Raw genomic sequence first — 19,696 nt, forward strand, 5'->3', positions numbered from 1 at the left:
TCTGGACACTACGCTGACAGACACAGCAAACCTTCTTGCCACAGCTCGCATTGATGTGCCATCCTGGATAAGCTGCACTACCTGAGCCACTTGTGTGGGTTGTAGACTCCGTCTCATGCTACCACTAGAGTGAAAGCACCGGCAGCATTCAAAAGTGACCAAAACATCAGCCAGGAAGCATAGGAACTGAGAAGTGGTCAGGTCACCACCTGCAGAACCACTCCTTTATTGGGGGTGTCTTGCTAATTGCCTATAATTTCCACCTGTTGTCTATCCCATTTGCACAACAGCATGTGAAATTGATTGTCACTCAGTGTTGCTTCCTAAGTGGACAGTTTGATTTCACAGAAGTGTGATTGACTTGGAGTAACATTGTGTTGTTTAAGTGTTCCCTTTATTTTTTTGGAGCAGTGTATTTATATAAACAGTCTGGTTGAAATTGATTTTTAGGCTTCTGAACGAAGCCTAAAAATCAATATCAACCAAACAGTTTATATAATTTATATAAAATCTGTTTAGGAGCAGGAGAACGGATAGGACGGACTCGGCACATAACTGAGCCAAACGGAACCTAAGGACCCCATAGACTATAATGGGGTCCGTTAGTTTTCCACTCAGAGGAAGATTTTTGAAGCGGAGACAAAAGTCCTGCATGCACAACTTTTGTCTCCGCTCCAAAATCATCTTCTGAGCGGAAACCTAACGGACCCCATTATAGTCTATGGGTCCTTAGGTTCCGTTTGGCTCAGTTATGTGCCAAATTCATCCTTTACGTTCTCCTGCTCCGTTTAGGTGAATGGAAAGGCTGAACGGTAATGTGAACGAAGTATTATGCAAATACTTCTAGTTGTGTCAAGTTTTCATTATTATTATTATTTTTAAGTACATCAGGCTCCCAACCTCTAAATCATTAATAAAGTCTAATAGGTTTTCAATCAAAGAAGTAGAATTTAGTGGCAAGGGATTGGCTCCAAAGGCAGCTCCAAATGGGATGTATCTCCTGGACCTTTGAGAACCACTATGGCTTCAGAGACTGGGCCCACCTGAGGACCCTCTGGTACTCAGGTGGGCCAGTCCAACCCTATAAGCAGCTATAATTCTGTTATAGATCCATGACAGCATGGGAGTGAAAAACAAGAAATGTTAGGTATGACTTGCATGTTTTTGTGTCTGTTATTTGCACAAATTGCAGCCACCCTTCAACAAAAGCAGTGTACTTAGTTCACACTCATCACGTTAGAGAGAGTAAATTTATACACTGTAGATTTCTTACAAGAAGTTCAGTGACAGTCCTATTAAACTAAATGAGCTTAATGAACTTCACTCAGATAACTGGGAATTGATTTTCAGCCTTAGAAACATCTTTGTGACAAGTAAATTAACCCAAACACAAAATACATTGGGCTGTACACCTAGTGGTAGCATACAGTACATTTTTACTGTGAATAGTAAAAAAAAATTCACACGATTATTGGTCACACTACACATGACACGTGTTTCTAAAAGTGATTCACTTATACGAGTCATACGTCCAACAACTGCACTGAAACACTGCAGCAATTCATGCTCAGGCTACATTTTAAGAACAATGGTAGTCTGTGGGGTTATTGACGCGGCAGTTTTTTTGACAAACCTTGAATAACAGCCATCAAAAAATAAGACATTTTTATTGACTGACAGCCCCTATACAGTTGAAGGTGGCTGTTTTTAATGGCTGTTTCTCAGAGAAAATAATTGCTATTATAAGCAACCCATTTGGCCGTTTTTTACATGTCTTGTAAATGTAGCCTAAAACTGATGTGCTGGTTTGCAGTGCAGCATATACTAGAATTTTTAGCAGCTTAGTTGATTCAAAAACATACCTGTATGAGCTCATGGCGTTGAATATCCCATTTCTTAACACCATTGTCTCTGGAACCGCTGCATAAGATGTTATCCTGCACCGCTAAGCACTCAATGCCATCATAATGGGGAGGTTCCAGGTTATAGGTAGGAGATATGCTACCTCCCCACCCAGATGGTAAGACAAACATCTGAAAAAAAAGTATCATCAAAGCCAATTAGAACAGGAAGAATTGAAGATGCATATAAGTAAACTTGGAATTAAAGAGCTGCTGTCGGAATGATCAACCCTATTAAACTAAGCATACTGCCTGGTAGGGTTGATCATGCTGAGTGAACCAATACCTTTTTTTTGTCTCTATGTCAAACAGCTGCAGAGAGATTTGTGTTTTAGTTATATGCAAATGAGCATGTTGGAGCATCTGGGCCAGGGCTGAATCCTTGGATCACTGCTTTTGCAACACCCCTGTGGTCTGCACACTCCCCCATCCCCTGATTGACAGTGCTAGACATCAGCATGCTGAGGGAAGAGCTGTGTCCTATTGCTGTGTCATATCATATACATTACTTACTGTAGCCTTACCATGTTGAGAATAGAGGTTTTCTATGCTTAGAAAGCTAATACTGTACATGTTATTGGTTGATTCACAGGCACAATACAGTGCCTCGAAAATGTATTCATACCCCTTGAACTTTTCCACATTTTTTCAATTTACACCCACAAACTTAAATGTATTTTTATTCGCATTTATGTGATAGACCAACAGAAAGCAGCAAGTATTAGTAAAGTGAAAATAAAATGATACATGGTTTTCAAAAAATACTAATCTGAAAAGTGTGGTGTGGGTTTGTATTCAGCTCTCTGTACTCTGATATCCCTAAATGAAATCTAGTGTGACCAATTGCCTTCAGAAGTCACCTTATTAGTAAATATAGTCCACCTGTGTGTTATTTATTCTGAGTATAACTACAGCTGTTCTGTTCTGGCCTCAGAGGTTTGTTAGAGAACATTAGTGAACAAGCAGCATCATAAAATCCAAGGAACACACCAGACTGGTTAGGGTAAAGTTGTGGAGAACTGTAATGCAGGGTTAGGTTATAAAAATATACCAACATCTCACAGAGCACTGTTCAATCCATCATCCAAAAATGGAAAGAGTATGGCACATCTGCAAACCTACCAAAACTGACAGCCCAGGCAAGCAGAGCACTAATTAGAGAGGAAGCCAAGAGGCCCATGGTCACTTTGGAGGAGCTGCAGAGATCCACAGATCAGGTGGGAGAACCTGTCCACAGGACAACTATCAGTCGTATACTCCACAAATCTGGCCTTCATGCAGTGAAAGCCATTTTTAAAAGCAAGCCATAAGAAGTCCCATTTGTAGTATGTAGGGGACACAGCAAACATGTGGAAGGTGTTCTGGTCAGACCAAAGTGGAACTTTTTGAACTTAAATGCAAAACACTATGTGAGGCGGAAAACTAACTGTGTACATCACCCTAAACACACCATTCTGACCATGAAAAATGGGGTTGGCAGCATCATGCTGTGGGGATGCTTTTCTTCAGGAGGGACATGAAAGCTGGTCAGTTGATGGGAAGATGGATGGAGATAAATACAGAGAAATCTTGGAGGAAAACCTATGAGAGGCTGTAAGACTTGAGACTGGGGTGGTGGTTCATCTTCCAGCAGGACAATGACCCTAAAAATACAGCCAGAGCTACAATGAAATAGTTTAGATCAAAGCATATTCATGTGTTAGACTGGTCCAGTCAAAGTTCAGACCTAAATCCCATTGAGAATGTGTGGCAAGACTTGAAAATTGCTATTAACAGACACTCCCCATCCAATCTGACTGAACTTGAGCTATTTTGAAAAGAAGAATGTAAAAAACCCCTGTGCCTTATTTGTGAGAGTGAAATATAATCTCAGTTAAATCCATCTGTTTCATTTAGGGTTAAAAAAAAAAATTGGGGGGAGCAATAAAGTACCTTTTTGCCCTGTGCTGCATTTCTGGTAGTTAAAGAAATAAAGTTAAATCCATCTGGTTCATTGTGTGTTAGAAAAAAACTTTTTGTGGCAATAAAGTACCTTTGCTGCCTGCACTGCAATAAGTTTAAAAAACTTGCCTGTTCCATTATTGGGTGACATTAACCCATTTTGGCCGTCAAAAAACCCCCGCTCTGCATTGTTCACAAGGAACTTAATTTAGTAAAAACGTCTGTAACTTCGGTGGGTGACCGCAAAAAATTAGGAGAGCGTCAAACAAGGGACGTGGCCCTGGTTGTGGTGCTGCTAGTGTTGGTGGAGCTCCTGTTGCAGGGAGAGGACGTGGTCGATCTGTGCCAGCTACACGCCCAAGTGAAACACCTTCCTCAGGTGCGAGTAGGCGACAGAAACTTCAGCGTTATTTGGTAGGGCCGAATGCAGCTCTATGAATGGTGAGGCCAGAACAAGTACAGGCGATAGTAGATTGGGTGGCTGGCAGTGCCTCCAGTTCGTTCACATTGTTTCCCACCCAGTCCCCTGCTGAAAGATCAGAGTTGGCACCTGCAGCCCATGGCCATCAGTCTTTCACCTCACCCCCTTGCAAATCAGCCAAGCAGTCTGAGCCCCAAGTCATGCTGGCAGGGTTTCCCAGGGCCATCCACATAGCCCTGCCCCAGAAGTGGAAGACATTGAGTGCACCGATGCCCAACCACTTATGTTTCAGGATGAGTACATGTGAGGACCACCGCAGCACGTCTCGGATAATGACGAAACACAGGTGCCAACCGCTGCGGCTTTCTGCAGTCTGCAGACTGACAAGGAGGGCAGGGGTGAAGACTGGGTGGAAGATGATGTAGAGGACGATGAGGTCCTCGACCCCACATGGAATCAAGGTCATGCGAGTGACCTGTGTAGTTCAGAGGAAGAGTCGGTGGTCGCACAGAGCCACCAGCACATCAAAAGAGGGAGCAGGGTGCAAAAGCGGAGCGGCCGTCCCCTAGACAGAACGCCTGCTGCTATCCACCGCACCAAGGGACCGAGCACACCAAAGTCAGCTACAAGGAGTTCCCTGGCGTGGCAGTTCTTCAGACAATGTGCTGATGACAAGACATGCGAGTGGTGTGCACGCTGTGCAATCAGAGCCTGAAGCGAGGCATAAATGTTCTAAACCTGAGCACAACCTGCATGACCAGGCATCTAAGTGCAAAGCACGAGTTGCAGTGGAGTAGACACCTCAAAAACCAAGAAAGGTCTCTGGCTCCTCCTGCTTCCTCTTGCTGCACTCTCTGCCTCTTCATCCCCCTCTGGAGTGACAGTGGCATCTGCCACTCCGCAAACAGAGGCTATGCCACAACGCCACCACCTCGGTCACCAAGCATCTCCACAATGTCCCATGGAAGCGTTCAGCTGTCTATCTCCCAAACACTGGAGCGAAAGAGGAAGTACCCCCCTACCCACCCGCGATCCCTGGCCGGAATGCCAGCACTTCCAAATTCCTGGCCTTTGAAATGCTGTCATTCCATCTGGTGGACATGGACAGTTTTAAGAATCTGAATGCGGTGGCTGTCCCACAGTACATTGTGCCCAGCCGCCACTACTTTTCCAGGCGAACCATCCCTTCCCTGCACAACCAAGTGGGGGACAAAATCAGGTGTGCACTGCGCAACGCCATCTGTGGCAAGGTCCACATAACTATGGATATGTCGACCAGTAAGCACGGTCAGGGAAGTTATATCTCTCTAACACCACACTGGGTAAATGCAGTGGCGGCTGGGCGTGAGGCGGATAGCAGTTTGGCGCATGTCCTTCCACCACCGAGAATTGCAGGGCGTTTCTCTTTGCCTCCTGTTGCTTCCTCCTCCTACTCTGCTTCCTCATCCGGTCAGTGTAACACCTTCTCCACCAACTTCAGCACAGCCAGGAGTAAACGACAGCAGGCAGTTTTGAAAATTATCTGTTTGGGTGAAAAAACCCACACCACGCAGGAGCTGTGGACGGGCATGGAACAACAGACCGATGAGTGGTTGGTGCCGGTGAGCCTCAAGTCCGGCCTGGTGGTGTGCGATAATGGGCGAAATCTCGTAGCAGCTCTGGGCCTAGCCGGTTTGACGCACATCCCTTGCCTGGTGCATGTGCTGAATTTTGTGGTGCAGAAATTGCTGAAAAATGACTCCGATATGTCAGAGCTGCTGCAGAAAGTGCGGGCCGTCTGTGCGCGCTTTCGGCGTTCTCACCCTGCTGTTGCTCGCCTGTCTGCGCTGCAGCGTAACTTCGGCCTTCCCGCTCACCGCCTCATATGCGACGTGCCCACAAGGTGGAACTCCACCTTGCACATGCTGGCCAGACTGTGCGAGCAGCAGCAGACGATAGTGGAGTTTCAGCTGCAGAACGCACAGGTGAGTCGCTCTGTGGAACAGCACCACTTTACCATCAATTAGTGGGCCTCCATGCGAGACCTGTGTGCCTTGTTGCACTGTTTCGAGTACTCCATCAACATGGCCAGTGCTGATGACGCCGTTCTCAGCGTTACTATCCCACTTCTACAGGGAGTGCAGAATTATTAGGCAAGTTGTATTTTTGAGGATTAATTTTATTATTGAACAACAACCATGTTCTCAATGAACCCAAAAAACTCATTAATATCAAAGCTGAATATTTTTGGAAGTAGTTTTTAGTTTGTTTTTAGTTTTAGCTATTTTAGGGGGATATCTGTGTGTGCAGGTGACTATTACTGTGCATAATTATTAGGCAACTTAACAAAAAACAAATATATACCCATTTAAATTATTTATTTTTACCAGTGAAACCAATATAACATCTCAACATTCACAAATATACATTTCTGACATTCAAAAACAAAACAAAAACAAATCAGTGACCAATATAGCCACCTTTCTTTGCAAGGACACTCAAAAGCCTGCCATCCATGGATTCTGTCAGTGTTTTGATCTGTTCACCATCAACATTGCGTGCAGCAGCAACCACAGCCTCCCAGACACTGTTCAGAGAGGTGTACTGTTTTCCCTCCTTGTAAATCTCACATTTGATGATGGACCACAGGTTCTCAATAGGGTTCAGATCAGGTGAACAAGGAGGCCATGTCATTAGATTTTCTTCTTTTATACCCTTTCTTGCCAGCCACGCTGTGGAGAACTTGGACGCGTGTGATGGAGCATTGTCCTGCATGAAAATCATGTTTTTCTTGAAGGATGCAGACTTCTTCTTGTACCACTGCTTGAAGAAGGTGTCTTCCAGAAACTGGCAGTAGGACTGGGAGTTGAGCTTGACTCCATCCTCAACCCGAAAAGTCCCCAGAAGCTCATCTTTGATGATACCAGCCCAAACCAGTACTCCACCTCCACCTTGCTGGCGTCTGAGTCGGACTGGAGCTCTCTGCCCTTTACCAATCCAGCCACGGGCCCATCCATCTGGCCCATCAAGACTCACTCTCATTTCATCAGTCCATAAAACCTTAGAAAAATCAGTCTTGAGATATTTCTTGGCCCAGTCTTGACGTTTCAGCTTGTGTGTCTTGTTCAGTGGTGGTCGTCTTTCAGCCTTTCTTACCTTGGCCATGTCTCTGAGTATTGCACACCTTGTGCTTTTGGGCACTCCAGTGATGTTGCAGCTCTGAAATATGGCCAAACTGGTGGCAAGTGGCATCTTGGCAGCTGCACGCTTGACTTTTCTCAGTTCATGGGCAGTTATTTTGCGCCTTGGTTTTTCCACACGCTTCTTGCGACCCTGTTGACGTTTTTGAATGAAACGCTTGATTGTTCGATGATCACGCTTCAGAAGCTTTGCAATTATAAGAGTGCTGCATCCCTCTGCAAGATATCTCACTATTTTTGACTTTTCTGAGCCTGTCAAGTCCTTCTTTTGACCCATTTTGCCAAAGGAAAGGAAGTTGCCTAATAATTATGCACACCTGATATAGGGTGTTGATGTCATTAGACCACACCCCTTCTCATTACAGAGATGCACATCACCTAATATGCTTAATTGGTAGTAGGCTTTCGAGCCTATACAGCTTGGAGTAAGACAACATGCATAAAGAGGATGATGTGGTCAAAATACTAATTTGCCTAATAATTCTGCACGCAGTGTATGTCTCCTTAAAAAAACGCTTCGGGCGATGATGGAAGAGGATGTGGCACAGGAGGAGGAAGAAGAGGGATCATTTACAAGGGTTTCATGCCAGTCATTTACAAGTGGGTGGGTTCCTGCACCAACATACGCCAGGTACACAATTGTCCAACCAGGGCACAGTTCTGGAGGATGACGAGGTGGAGGATGAGAAGGAGGAGATGGAGGAGGAGGAACCGTGTTCACAGCAGGCTGGCACCCAAACCAGCTCATGGGCATCACTGGTGCATAGATGGGGGGATACAGAGGACACAGACGATACACCTCCCACAGAGGACAGCTTGTCGTTGCCTCTGGGCAGCCTGGCACACATGAGCGACAGGGTCAGCTCACCTGTAGGCCCACAACTCATGCTGCCTTGCTTCGAAGTAGTAGCCGTAGCCGTTTATCAGGCTCCCTCTCCGAAATCGAACAATGATTCCCCGTGTGGACGTCATGGGGATGTGCGATCAGGCAGAAGTTATCTAGAGTCAACAACGCGGCAGCAGGGCCTCTCCTGTATCTCCTGTATAACGTTCTGTATTGTTATTTATCGTCACTACCTCCCCGAGTCGGGAGTGGGTAATTGCCGCGCGCCTCCTGCCTTCCTTCGATTTTTCTGCTTTAATAACTTGTCCTACCATCTCCACCCAATCAGATTTCAGCCATTGACCTCCCTTGGATGTGGTATCCCTTTCTCAGGCTCCATCTCCGGCATGGAACCCTGATTCCCTATTACCCATGATCACCATGGTAGGCGCATAAAAGAACTTTGAAAGTTGATAGGGAAGATATCCAATTGGATCGTGGACGTCACGGGGACGTGCGACATACTGGAGCAGTATGTGTGCACACGCCTACACGTACTGACTGATGGGTCTGCCCCCTTCAACTTCTGGGTCTCCAAATTGGGCACATGGCCTGAGCTTGCCCTTTACGCCTTGGAGGTGCTGGCCTGCCCTGCAGCCAGTGTATTGTCTTAACATTTGTTTAGCACGGCAGGAGAGGGTTATCACAGACAAGACCAGCCCCCTGTCCACAGCCAATGTGGACAAGCTCGCGTTCATAGAGGCAAGGGGGGCAATTGCCCCCGGGCCCCTGACTCCTTAGACAAGCCGCGCCGCTGCTTGTCTCTTTAAGAGATTAGAGACTGGAGCAGCGGCATGCACAGCACAGGCAGGCACGTCTAGCGTCTGGCTGACTTACGTTGCCACAGGCTCCGCCGCCCCACCCAGAGCAGAGACCTTGGATTGAACTTAAGGAGGCATTGAGGCAAGGAGCAAGCAAAGCAAACAAGCGCCATTGGCATTTGGCAGCCAGCCAGCCACAGCCCAGAGCCCAGTCTGACTCTGCCAGCAGCGCCAGGGAAGGCCCACAGTCAGAGGGCAGCCAGCCCCCAGCCAAGTTCCAAACTTCCACTGACTGGTAGGTTCATAATTCATTGGTTATATTGTTTTGTTGTTAATTAAACTGGATCGGATCCATGATCCATCCATCCATTCCCAGTGTTTCCCACTCACTGACTTACTTAGTCCGGCACCATCTCACCCGTCCGGGCCGTCCCAGTGTACTACTAGCCCGCCCTGCGGCCCTGGTTCTGTTTGTGTTTGGAGTCAGTTGGACTGGAGAAATGTGCATTTGGGGGGGGGGGGTAGTTACTGGTACTACCAGTAACTGCCCGGCGCCCCCCCCCCCCCCCCCCCAATGCACATTTCTCCAGTCCAACTGTCCAAACAGAACCAGGGCGGGCTAGTATACTGGCACTGGGACGGGTGAGATGGTACCTGGGATGGATCCGACCCAGTTTAATCAACCAACCTACCAGTAACTGGCCCCCTCACACCCCCCAAATGCACATTTCTCCAGTCCAACTGTCCAAACAGAACCAGGGCGGGCTAGTATACTGGCACTGGGATGGGTGAGATGGTGCCTGGGATGGATCCGATCCAGTTTAATCAACCAACCTACCAGTAACTGGTTGGTTGATTAAAGTGGATCGGGATCCATCCCAGTCTGGTAGGTTGGTTGATTAAACTGGATCGGATCCATCCCAGGCACCATCTCACCCGTGCCAGTGTACTAGCCCGGCCTGGTTCTGTTTGGAGTCAGTTGGACTGGAGAAATGTTGCTTTGCCACTTGCATTTGTTTACAATATGGGACATTAAAGTCAGCAAGTGTCATGTGGGGGGGGGGGGCTTATTGTTTTCAGCCCCAGGGCCCCATTTCACCTAGAACCGGCCCTGTCCATATGGACATCATCCTCCTAGATCAAGATTATTATTTTTTATTTTTACGTATTTTATGTTATTTTAAGTCATTTCCCTATCCACATTTGTTTGCAGAGCACTTGCCATGCTCTCAACCACATGTTGCTGCCTTTTGCAGCCCTCTAGCCCTTTCCATGACTTTTTTAGAGCCATTTTAGTGCTCCAAAGCTCGGGTTCAGGGTCAAGTTCGGGTCCCGAACTCAAACTTTTTTGCGAAGTTCGACCGAACCCGAACTTTCAGGTGTCCGCTCAACTCTAATTATAAATAAGCCATACATATTACTGGTGTCTTTATAATCATATATTGTGATTATGAATAAACCAGCAATAAATATTAGCTTTCTAAGCATATAAAACCTTTGAAGTGAACAAGGGACTCATCCACTGAAATAAATTAAGAAGTATATACTGGGCAAGTTTGTAATCAAACTGATCAATAAGTGTCCTAACATTATACCAGCGATCAAAGATGTACCAGCGATCAAAGATGGGTGATCTTTTGGTGGACATTGCGCATTATCTCTATAATATAAACATTTTAATACAGCCTCAAATTGTGCCCTGATTAAAGCTGTACGGAACATTGTTGTGTGATATAGGCTGTTTGCACCAATAGTTCCAAAGTCTTGGCTTCTTGACTAATTCCATATATCATACAATGACCTAAATTTTTGTCATTTCTGATCTATCGACAGTGATCTCTTTCTGGGGTCTAGCATAAAAGGAGTTGAGATTTAGCAAAAAAAAACTGCTAAGTGCTCAAACTGGTCCTGGCAACTACTAAATCAATTAAATAATCAGCTTAAAAAAATCTAATTCACAGAGTCCAGTGGGGTCAATGACATATCTGGGCTCCAAGAGAATTCAGGGATTTGGGGAACATACGTCTCAGCTGTTATGCATGTGGTGTCATCGGGAGCAGCTGCGGTGTCAATCCTGGGACACCTTTTGTGGCTTGTTTAGGCCCCTTTCACATGGGTGAGTATTCCGCGCGGATGCGATGCGTGAGTTGAACGCATTGCACCCGCACTGAATACCGACCCATTCACTTCTATGGGGCTGTTCACATGAGCGGTGATTTTCACGCATCACTTGTGCGTTGCATGAAAATTGCAGCATGCTCTATATTCTATATAAGTGAATGGGGTTGCGTGAAAATCGCAAGCATCCGCAAGCAAGTGCGGATAAGGTGCGATTTTCACGCACGGTTGCTAGGAGACGATCGGGATGGAGACCCGATCATTATTATTTTCCCTTATAACATGGTTATAAGGGAAAATAATAGCATTCTGAATACAGAATGCATAGTAGAATAGCGCTGGAGGGGTTAATTTTTTTTTTAACTCACCTTAGTCCACTTGATCGCGCAGCCTGGCATCTCCTTCTGTCTCCTTTGCTGAACAAGACCTGTGGTGACGTCACTCCGGTAATCACATGATCCATCACATGATCTTTTACCATGGTGATGGATCATGTGATGACAGGAGTGACGTCACCACAGGTCCTGTTCAGCAAAGGAGACAGAAGGAGATGCAGGCTGCGCGAGCAAGTGGACTAAGGTGAGTTAAATTATTTTTTAATTTTTTTTAACCCCTCCAGCGCTATTTTACTATGCATTCTGTATTCAGAATGCTATTATTTTCCCTTATAACCATGTTATAAGGGAAAATAATACAATCTACACAACCCCGATCCCAAGCCCGAACTTCTGTGAAGAAGTTCGGGTTTGGGTACCGAACATGCGCGATTTTTCTCACGCGAGTGCAAAACGCATTACAATCTTTTGCACTCACGCGGAAAAATCGAGGGTGTTCCCGTAACGCACCCGCACCTTTTCCCGCAACACCATCTGTGTTGATTCCTCAAAGTTTCTTAAAACCTCACAGAGGTCAGACATCCATGCCCACTCCTCACTTGTGAATAGCGGAACCTTACTGGAAAGGCGACGACCATGTTGCAGCTGGTATTCCACTACTGCTCTCTGCTGCTCACAAAGCCTGTCCAACATGTGGAACGTGGAGTTCCAGCGCATGCTCACGTCACACAACAGCCGGTGAGCTGGCAATTTCAAGCACTGCTGCAGCGTTGACAGACCGGCTGAAGCTGTCGGTGACTTGCGGAAATGTGCACACACGCAGAGCACCTACACCAGTAGCTCAGGCAAATTGGGGTAGGTTTTGAGAAACCGCTGAACCACAAGGTTGAACACGTGGGCTAGGTATGGGATGTGTCTGAGCTTGCCGAGCTCCAAAGCCGCCACCACATTACGGCCATTATCAGACACAACCATGCCTGGTTCTAGGTTGAGTGGAGAGCCACAGCTTAGTCTGGTCTCTTATCCCCTGCCACAGCTCTGCAGTGGTGTGCTGTTTGTCCCCTAAGCATATCAGCTTCAGCACGGCCTGTTGCCGCTTCCCCACTACAGTGCTATACTGCTTCCAGCTACCAACTGATGACTGACTGTGGTTGCACGCGGATAATTCGGAGGTGGAAGTTGAGGAGACAGCGGAGGAGGAGAAGTGGGGGTTAGAGCCACTAACGTAGGTGCTGGCAGAAACCCTGATCGACATAGGGCCCGCAATCCTTGGCGTCGGTAGCACCTGTGCCATCCCAGGGTACGACTCGCTCCCAGCCTCCACAACGCTCACCCAGTGTGCCGTCAGGGAAATGTAGCGTCCCTGGCCGAATGCACTTGTCTATGTGTCCGTGGTTAAGTGGAACTTCCCAGTAACTGCGTTGGTCAGGGCATGTGTGATGTTACGGGACACATGTTGGTGTAAAGTGGGCACGGCACACCGTAAAAAATAGTGGAGGCTGGGGACTACTTAATGAGGGATGGCCGCCGACATCAGGCTGCGGAAGGCCTCAGTGTCCACAAACCTAAATGGCAACATTTCCAGGGCCAGTAATTTGGAAAGTTGCGCATTTAGTGCTATGGCCTGAGGGTAGGTGGCTGGGTATTTGCGCCTGTGTTCAAATGCCTGGGGTAAGGACATTTTTACTCTGCGCTGAGACACGGAAGTGGATGTGGTCGCTGATGGTGCTTGCGAAGGTCCAAGTGCAGGGCGGGATGCATCTGGGCCTGCGCCTTCGACAGGGGATTGGCCAGCACTTAGCACAGGGGAAGAGAAGGCAGTAGTGTGACCAGCAGACACAGATTGTGGACCCAGGCATTCATCCCACTTATTATGGTGCTTGGATGCCATGTGGCGGATCATGCTGGTGGTGGTAAGGTTGCTAGTGTTCAAGCCCCGACTCATTTTCGTATGGCACCGGTTGCAAACTACTATTCTTTTGTCGTCCACACTTTCCTCAAAAAAGCGCCATACTGCAGAACATCTACCCCCTGGCAAGGAAGATTTCCGCAAGGGGTTGCTCTGTTGAACAGTTGCAGGCCTGTGTGGTGTGGCCCGCCTTCTCCCTGTTGCCACCCAACTGACTATTCCTGTAATGACCGGCGTCACGCACAGGGAGGGAAAAGGGAAAGCCCTGCCCAAGGGAGAGGGAAAGGTGGTGACCCCTGACTCATCTTGCGGCTGGCACCTGACTGCCCTGACGTCCCTAGACGGGTTCCTCACCCGTGCGGCGTTCACGTGCCTAAACCCTGGCTTTCCCTAAAATGAGCCCTAGATAGTGAACGGGCCGGTGGGATCGCTAGTCCGCACCACTGACACTAAGAGGGAAACACCAGGGAGAGGACAGACAATACAGACAAACACATACACCCAGGTGGGCGACCACAGCCGACCACAAAGGTCCAACAGGGATCCGGAGGGTAGCGTTCTGGACCAACAACCAGAGAATGCAGCAACACAGCTCCAGAGGGACAGAATAGATGTCCAGGCAGGAAGCTCTATATCTGGCAACCAGAGAAGTGTGAGAGGGGAATATAAGGAGGTTGGGAGTGCTGGACAAGGAACAGCTGAGGAGAAGGAGCTACGGATCCCTGAGTGAGCCAAAAGGGTTTGCAAAGCAAACCCAGAAAGCTACCATAAGGAAACAGCCCTATCTTACATAGAGCGTGCAGCCAACCGCTGCGACTTCCTGACCCCGGGTATAACGGAGTCAGGAGTCGCTCTTGACACCCTCGTGACAATTCCAGCTTGTTGCGGTTCTGCAGATCACTCCGCCTCTGTACTGCTGTACTGCTTTCCACCTTCCCAGGTTGGTCAGTGACCTCATCGTTCAACACCTCTTCCACTTCCTCACTCTGATCATCCTCCTGATTTGTTGACCTAACCACAACCTCAGTGATTGACAACTATGTCTAATCCTCTTCATCAACCTCTTTAGACAGTAATTGCGGTTGACTCATTGGCAACTGTGTCTCATCATCATCCACCTCATTAAACACTACACTGCGTGCAGAATTATTAGGCAAATGAGTATTTTGACCACATCATCCTCTTTATGCATGTTGTCTTACTCCAAGCTGTATAGGCTCGAAAGCCTACTACCAATTAAGCATATTAGGTGATGTGCATCTCTGTAATGAGAAGGGGTGTGGTCTAATGACATCAACACCCTATATTAGGTGTGCATAATTATTAGGCAACTTCCTTTCCTTTGGCAAAATGGGTCAAAAGAAGGACTTGACAGGCTCAGAAAAGTCAAAAATAGTGAGATATCTTGCAGAGGGATGCAACACTCTTAAAATTGCAAAGCTTCTGAAGCGTGATCATCGAACAATCAAGCGTTTCATTCAAAAACGTCAACAGGGTCGCAAGAAGCGTGTGGAAAAACCAAGGCGCAAAATAACTGCCCATGAACTGAGAAAAGTCAAGCGTGCAGCTGCCAAGATGCCACTTGCCACCAGTTTGGCCATATTTCAGAGCTGCAACATCACTGGAGTGCCCAAAAGCACAAGGTGTGCAATACTCAGAGACATGGCCAAGGTAAGAAAGGCTGAAAGACGACCACCACTGAACAAGACACACAAGCTGAAACGTCAAGACTGATTTTTCTAAGGTTTTATGGACTGATGAAATGAGAGTGAGTCTTGATGGGCCAGATGGATGGGCCCGTGGCTGGATTGGTAAAGGGCAGAGAGCTCCAGTCCGACTCAGACGCCAGCAAGGTGGAGGTGGAGTACTGGTTTGGGCTGGTATCATCAAAGATGAGCTTGTGGGGCCTTTTCGGGTTGAGGATGGAGTCAAGCTCAACTCTCAGTTCTACTGCCAGTTTCTGGAAGACACCTTCTTCAAGCAGTGGTACAGGAAGAAGTCTGCATCCTTCAAGAAAAACATGATTTTCATGCAGGACAATGCTCCATCACACGCGTCCAAGTACTCCACAGCGTGGCTGGCAAGAAAGGGTATAAAAGAAGAAAATCTAATGACATGGCCTCCTTGTTCACCTGATCTGAACCCCATTGAGAACCTGTGGTCCATCATCAAATGTGAGATTTACAAGGAGGGAAAACAGTACACCTCTCTGAACAGTGTCTGGGAGGCTGTGGTTGCTGCTGCACGCAATGTTGATGGTGAACAGATCAAAACACTGACAGAATCCATGGATGGCAGGCTTTTGATTGTCCTTGCAAAGAAAGGTGGCTATATTGGTCACTGATTTGTTTTTGTTTTGTTTTTGAATGTCAGAAATGTATATTTGTGAATGTTGAGATGTTATATTGGTTTCACTGGTAAAAATAAATAATTGAAATGGGTATATATTTGTTTTTTGTTAAGTTGCCTAATAATTATGCACAGTAATAGTCACCTGCACACACAGATATCCCCCTAAAATAGCTAAAACTAAAAACAAACTAAAAACTACTTCCAAAAATATTCAGCTTTGATATTAATGAGTTTTTTTGGGTTCATTGAGAACATGGTTGTTGTTCAATAATAAAATTAATCCTCAAAAATACAACTTGCCTAATAATTCTGCACTCCCTGTAATTGCCGTTCGCCACCGTCATGTTCTTGTGACTGTAGATGTTCAAGAGGTTAGGAATCAGGGCACAAGATCTCATGTCCCTCTTCAAGTGTGCTTGGCGAGGGGGTATAATGACCGGCGTCACGCACAGGGAGGGAAAAGGGAAAGCCCTGACCAAAGGAGAGGGTAAGGTGGTGACCCCTGACTCACCTTGAGGCTGGCACCTGACTGCCCTGACGTCCCTAGACGGGTTCCTCACCCGTGCGGCGATCACGTGCCTAAACCCTGGCTTTCCCTAAAATGAGCCCTAGATAGTGAACGGGCCGGTGGGATCGCTAGTCCGCACCACTGACACTAAGAGGGAAACACCAGGGAGAGGACAGACAATACAGACAAACACATACAACCAGGTGGGCGACCACAGCAGACCACAAAGGTCCAACAGGGATCCGGAGGGTAGCGTTCTGGACCAACAACCAGAGAACGCAGCAATACAGCTCCAGAGGGTCAGAATAGATGTCCAGGCAGGAAGCTCTATATCTGGCAACCAGAGAAGTGTGAGAGGGGAATATAAGGAGGTTGGGAGTGCTGGACAAGGAACAGCTGAGGAGAAGGAGCTACGGATCCCCGAGTGAGCCAAAAGGGTTTGCAAAGCAAACCCAGAAAGCTACCATAAGGAAACAGCCCTATCTTACATAGAGTGCACAGCCAACCGCTGAGACTTCCTGACCCCGGGTATAACGGAGTCAGGCGTGGTTCTTGACACCCTCGTGACAGGGGGCCAAATCAAGTGATGGAGATGAAAAGTGGTCCTCGGAATATACAAGTGTGGGATCAATTGTTTGGCCAGATTGTAAATGGTGGGAGAAAGGAGGATCAGGGTGAGTATTGTGTTGACCAGACTCCTGGCTACTGAGACTGGACTTGGTGGAAGACAGGGTGGTGCTTAACCGAATGGAAGCATTATCTGCTGCAATCCAACAGACCACCTAGTCGCACTGGTCTGACTTCAAGAGAGGTGTCCTGCGCCGCCCAGCGAACTTGGAGATGAAGCTAGGTATCTTGGATGATTGTTTTTCTTTTGCTCTGTCAGCAGGCACTGTTTCTCCGCGCCCAGGGCCACGGCCTCTGCGTGCATCATCATCCTCACGGCCACTTCCCCGTCCCTTACTGCTCGCCTTCTTCATTTTAAATGTGATATATGCTTGAAAGTACGTCACACGTACAGTAGCGTAGGATTTGGAAGTGTATGTGCAAAAAAATTTACAAAGATATTTGTGATGAGGAAACGTTATACAGGACAGGTACCACAGGTAATGTCATAGTTCGCAGTGTCTACGGAAAAAGTGTACTGGATGTCACTGATATTTTAGGGATACGCACACTTTAACAGGAGATGTGGCGCAGATAATTTAACTGTCTGCAGGGGACAACGTCTACGAAAAAAGTGTACTGGATGTCACTGATATTTTAGGGATGCACACACTTTAAACAGGAGATGTGGCGCGGATAATTTTACTGTCCGCAGGGGACACAGTCTACGGAAAAAGTGTACTGGATGTAACTGATATTTTAGGGATGAGCACACTTTAAACAGGAGATGTGGCGCGGATAATTTAACTGTCCGCAGGGGACAACATCTACAAAAAAAGAGCACTGGATGTCACTGATATTTTAGGGACGCACACACTTTAAACAGAAGATGGGGCGCGGTTAATTTTACTGTCCGCAGGGGACACAGTCTACGGAAAAAGTGCACTGGATGTCACTGATATTTTAGGAATGCGGTGTGAATAATCTAACTGTCCGCATCGGCCTTTTACACAGTATTTTGCGCAGGATGCGCTAAAAATATATATTGCTGCTGTCACACACAATAGTCCTTAAAAGGACTTTTGGGTCTCTGAAAAGTTTTTTGTATAAAAATCTTCTGATTACACTGTCCCTTCCTATGCACAGCTCTCCCTAACACTGACCAATTTAGCGCAGGTTGCACTACAAACATACAGCCAGGTCCATAAATATTGGGACACCGACACAATTCAAAAATGTTTAGCTCTATACACCACCACAATGGATTTGAAATGAAACGAACAAGATGTGCTTTAACTGCAGACTGTCAGTTTAAGGCTACATGCACACGACCGTGGTGTGTTTTGCGGATCCGCACTGTGAAGCGCCGTCCAATGAGTTCTAAAGCATTTTGTGGCAGCCAGAACACATCCATATGCAGTACAGTGTCCTTTTCTTTATCATCATCCCTTACTGCATCTTCTGCTCAGACTCCTTCTACTCCGCTCTGTCACCCATCCATAATGAACTGTGGGGCCAAGAAACAACTCTACATGCCTAGCAATCCGATGGTGTCCAATCTTAAATTCCACCTGGCCAGTTCTGGTTGTGTAGTCTTTGCCGTACCACTTAATGGATTCTACTGTCTTTAGCGAACCAATGACATGCCCTGAGCTTTGCTGGAAGATACCAAGGAGCAATTATTCCTCCAAAAAAAGCCATCCATGCCTCGTGTTGCCAGTTGTTGGAGTACATGGGCCACTCCTTGCAAGGTACATGCCACCATAGACACCTGGAGCAGCTGTTATGGGTAGGGACAGTACTTGTCTTTCACAGCCCACTGGGTCAATGTTTTTCGCAGCAGTGGCAAAGCAGCACTGCAGAAACAATGCCAGATCTTATTGACACCTAAACATTTGTGTCAGTCTGGTTCACACACCAGGCACTTATCCGCCTCCTCCACATCCTCCTCAATGGACATCCTCTCATCCCCAAGAGTAACAGGACAGAGCATTGCTTTCGCTCCACCGAACTTCTATCGTATATGTAAAGTGAAGCGTTGTCATGCTGTGTTACAGCTGAAGTGCATCAAGCAGCAAGCATCTCATTGTCTCTCTACCAACCCAACTGGTCTAGGTGGTCAGCGACAATGGCAGGAACAACGTGGCTGTGCTGCATTTGGGGGAAATAACACATTCTTCTTGCATTGCGCACATGATAAAATTAGTGGTGCAACACTTTTTGAAAAAGTACTGTGGCTTGCAGAAGGTGCTGGCCATATCCAGGAGACTGTATTCACATTTCAGCCATTCATATATGGCAAGGAACTCCCTCCTGGACTTGCAGTGACAGAACAGTCTGCCATTGCACTGGTTGATCTGCAACATTCCAACTCGTTGGAATTCTACCTTGCACATGCTGGAACTGAAAACTGTATGAGCAGCATAAAGCGGTCAATGATTTCATCATGTACAAGACCACCACAAAGGAAACGCATTGTTTTGAGGTCAGGCAGCTCTTTAGAAATGCATGTCATCCTCCTGATATTGGTGGAAGACCAGCTTCTGTGTCTTGCTAGCCATCATGTAGCTGTTGGAGACCTACACAGACAAGTCCCATGGAGGAGGAAGAGGATGATGAGGAGCTACTGTACCACTAAATGAGTCGGTGGTGGAGCAACACCAAGTTGATCATGATAATGAGTATGACACCTTGCCCATGACCACCAATCATGGCAGTTTTATTATGTACTGACAGGTGTATCATTAGCATCAAGCAGTCTGCCATGCTTTTAGATCTTTAC

At 46.9% G+C, this 19,696-nt stretch overlaps 1 protein-coding gene across 1 annotated transcript in view; it reads right to left on the reverse strand.

Annotated features, from left to right (window-relative positions):
- Positions 1–19,696, reverse strand: part of KIF21B (kinesin family member 21B) — a 1,425,990-nt gene that overhangs the window by 79,618 nt on the left and 1,326,676 nt on the right. Inside the window, exon 39 of the mRNA XM_040424150.1 lies at positions 1,863–2,001. Within this exon, the coding sequence (XP_040280084.1) occupies positions 1,863–2,001 (139 nt within the window). The remainder of the gene's footprint in view (positions 1–1,862; positions 2,002–19,696) is intronic.

The sequence above is a fragment of the Bufo bufo genome, chromosome 3 (genome assembly GCF_905171765.1).
Source record: "Bufo bufo chromosome 3, aBufBuf1.1, whole genome shotgun sequence".
Lineage (NCBI taxonomy): Eukaryota > Metazoa > Chordata > Amphibia > Anura > Bufonidae > Bufo > Bufo bufo.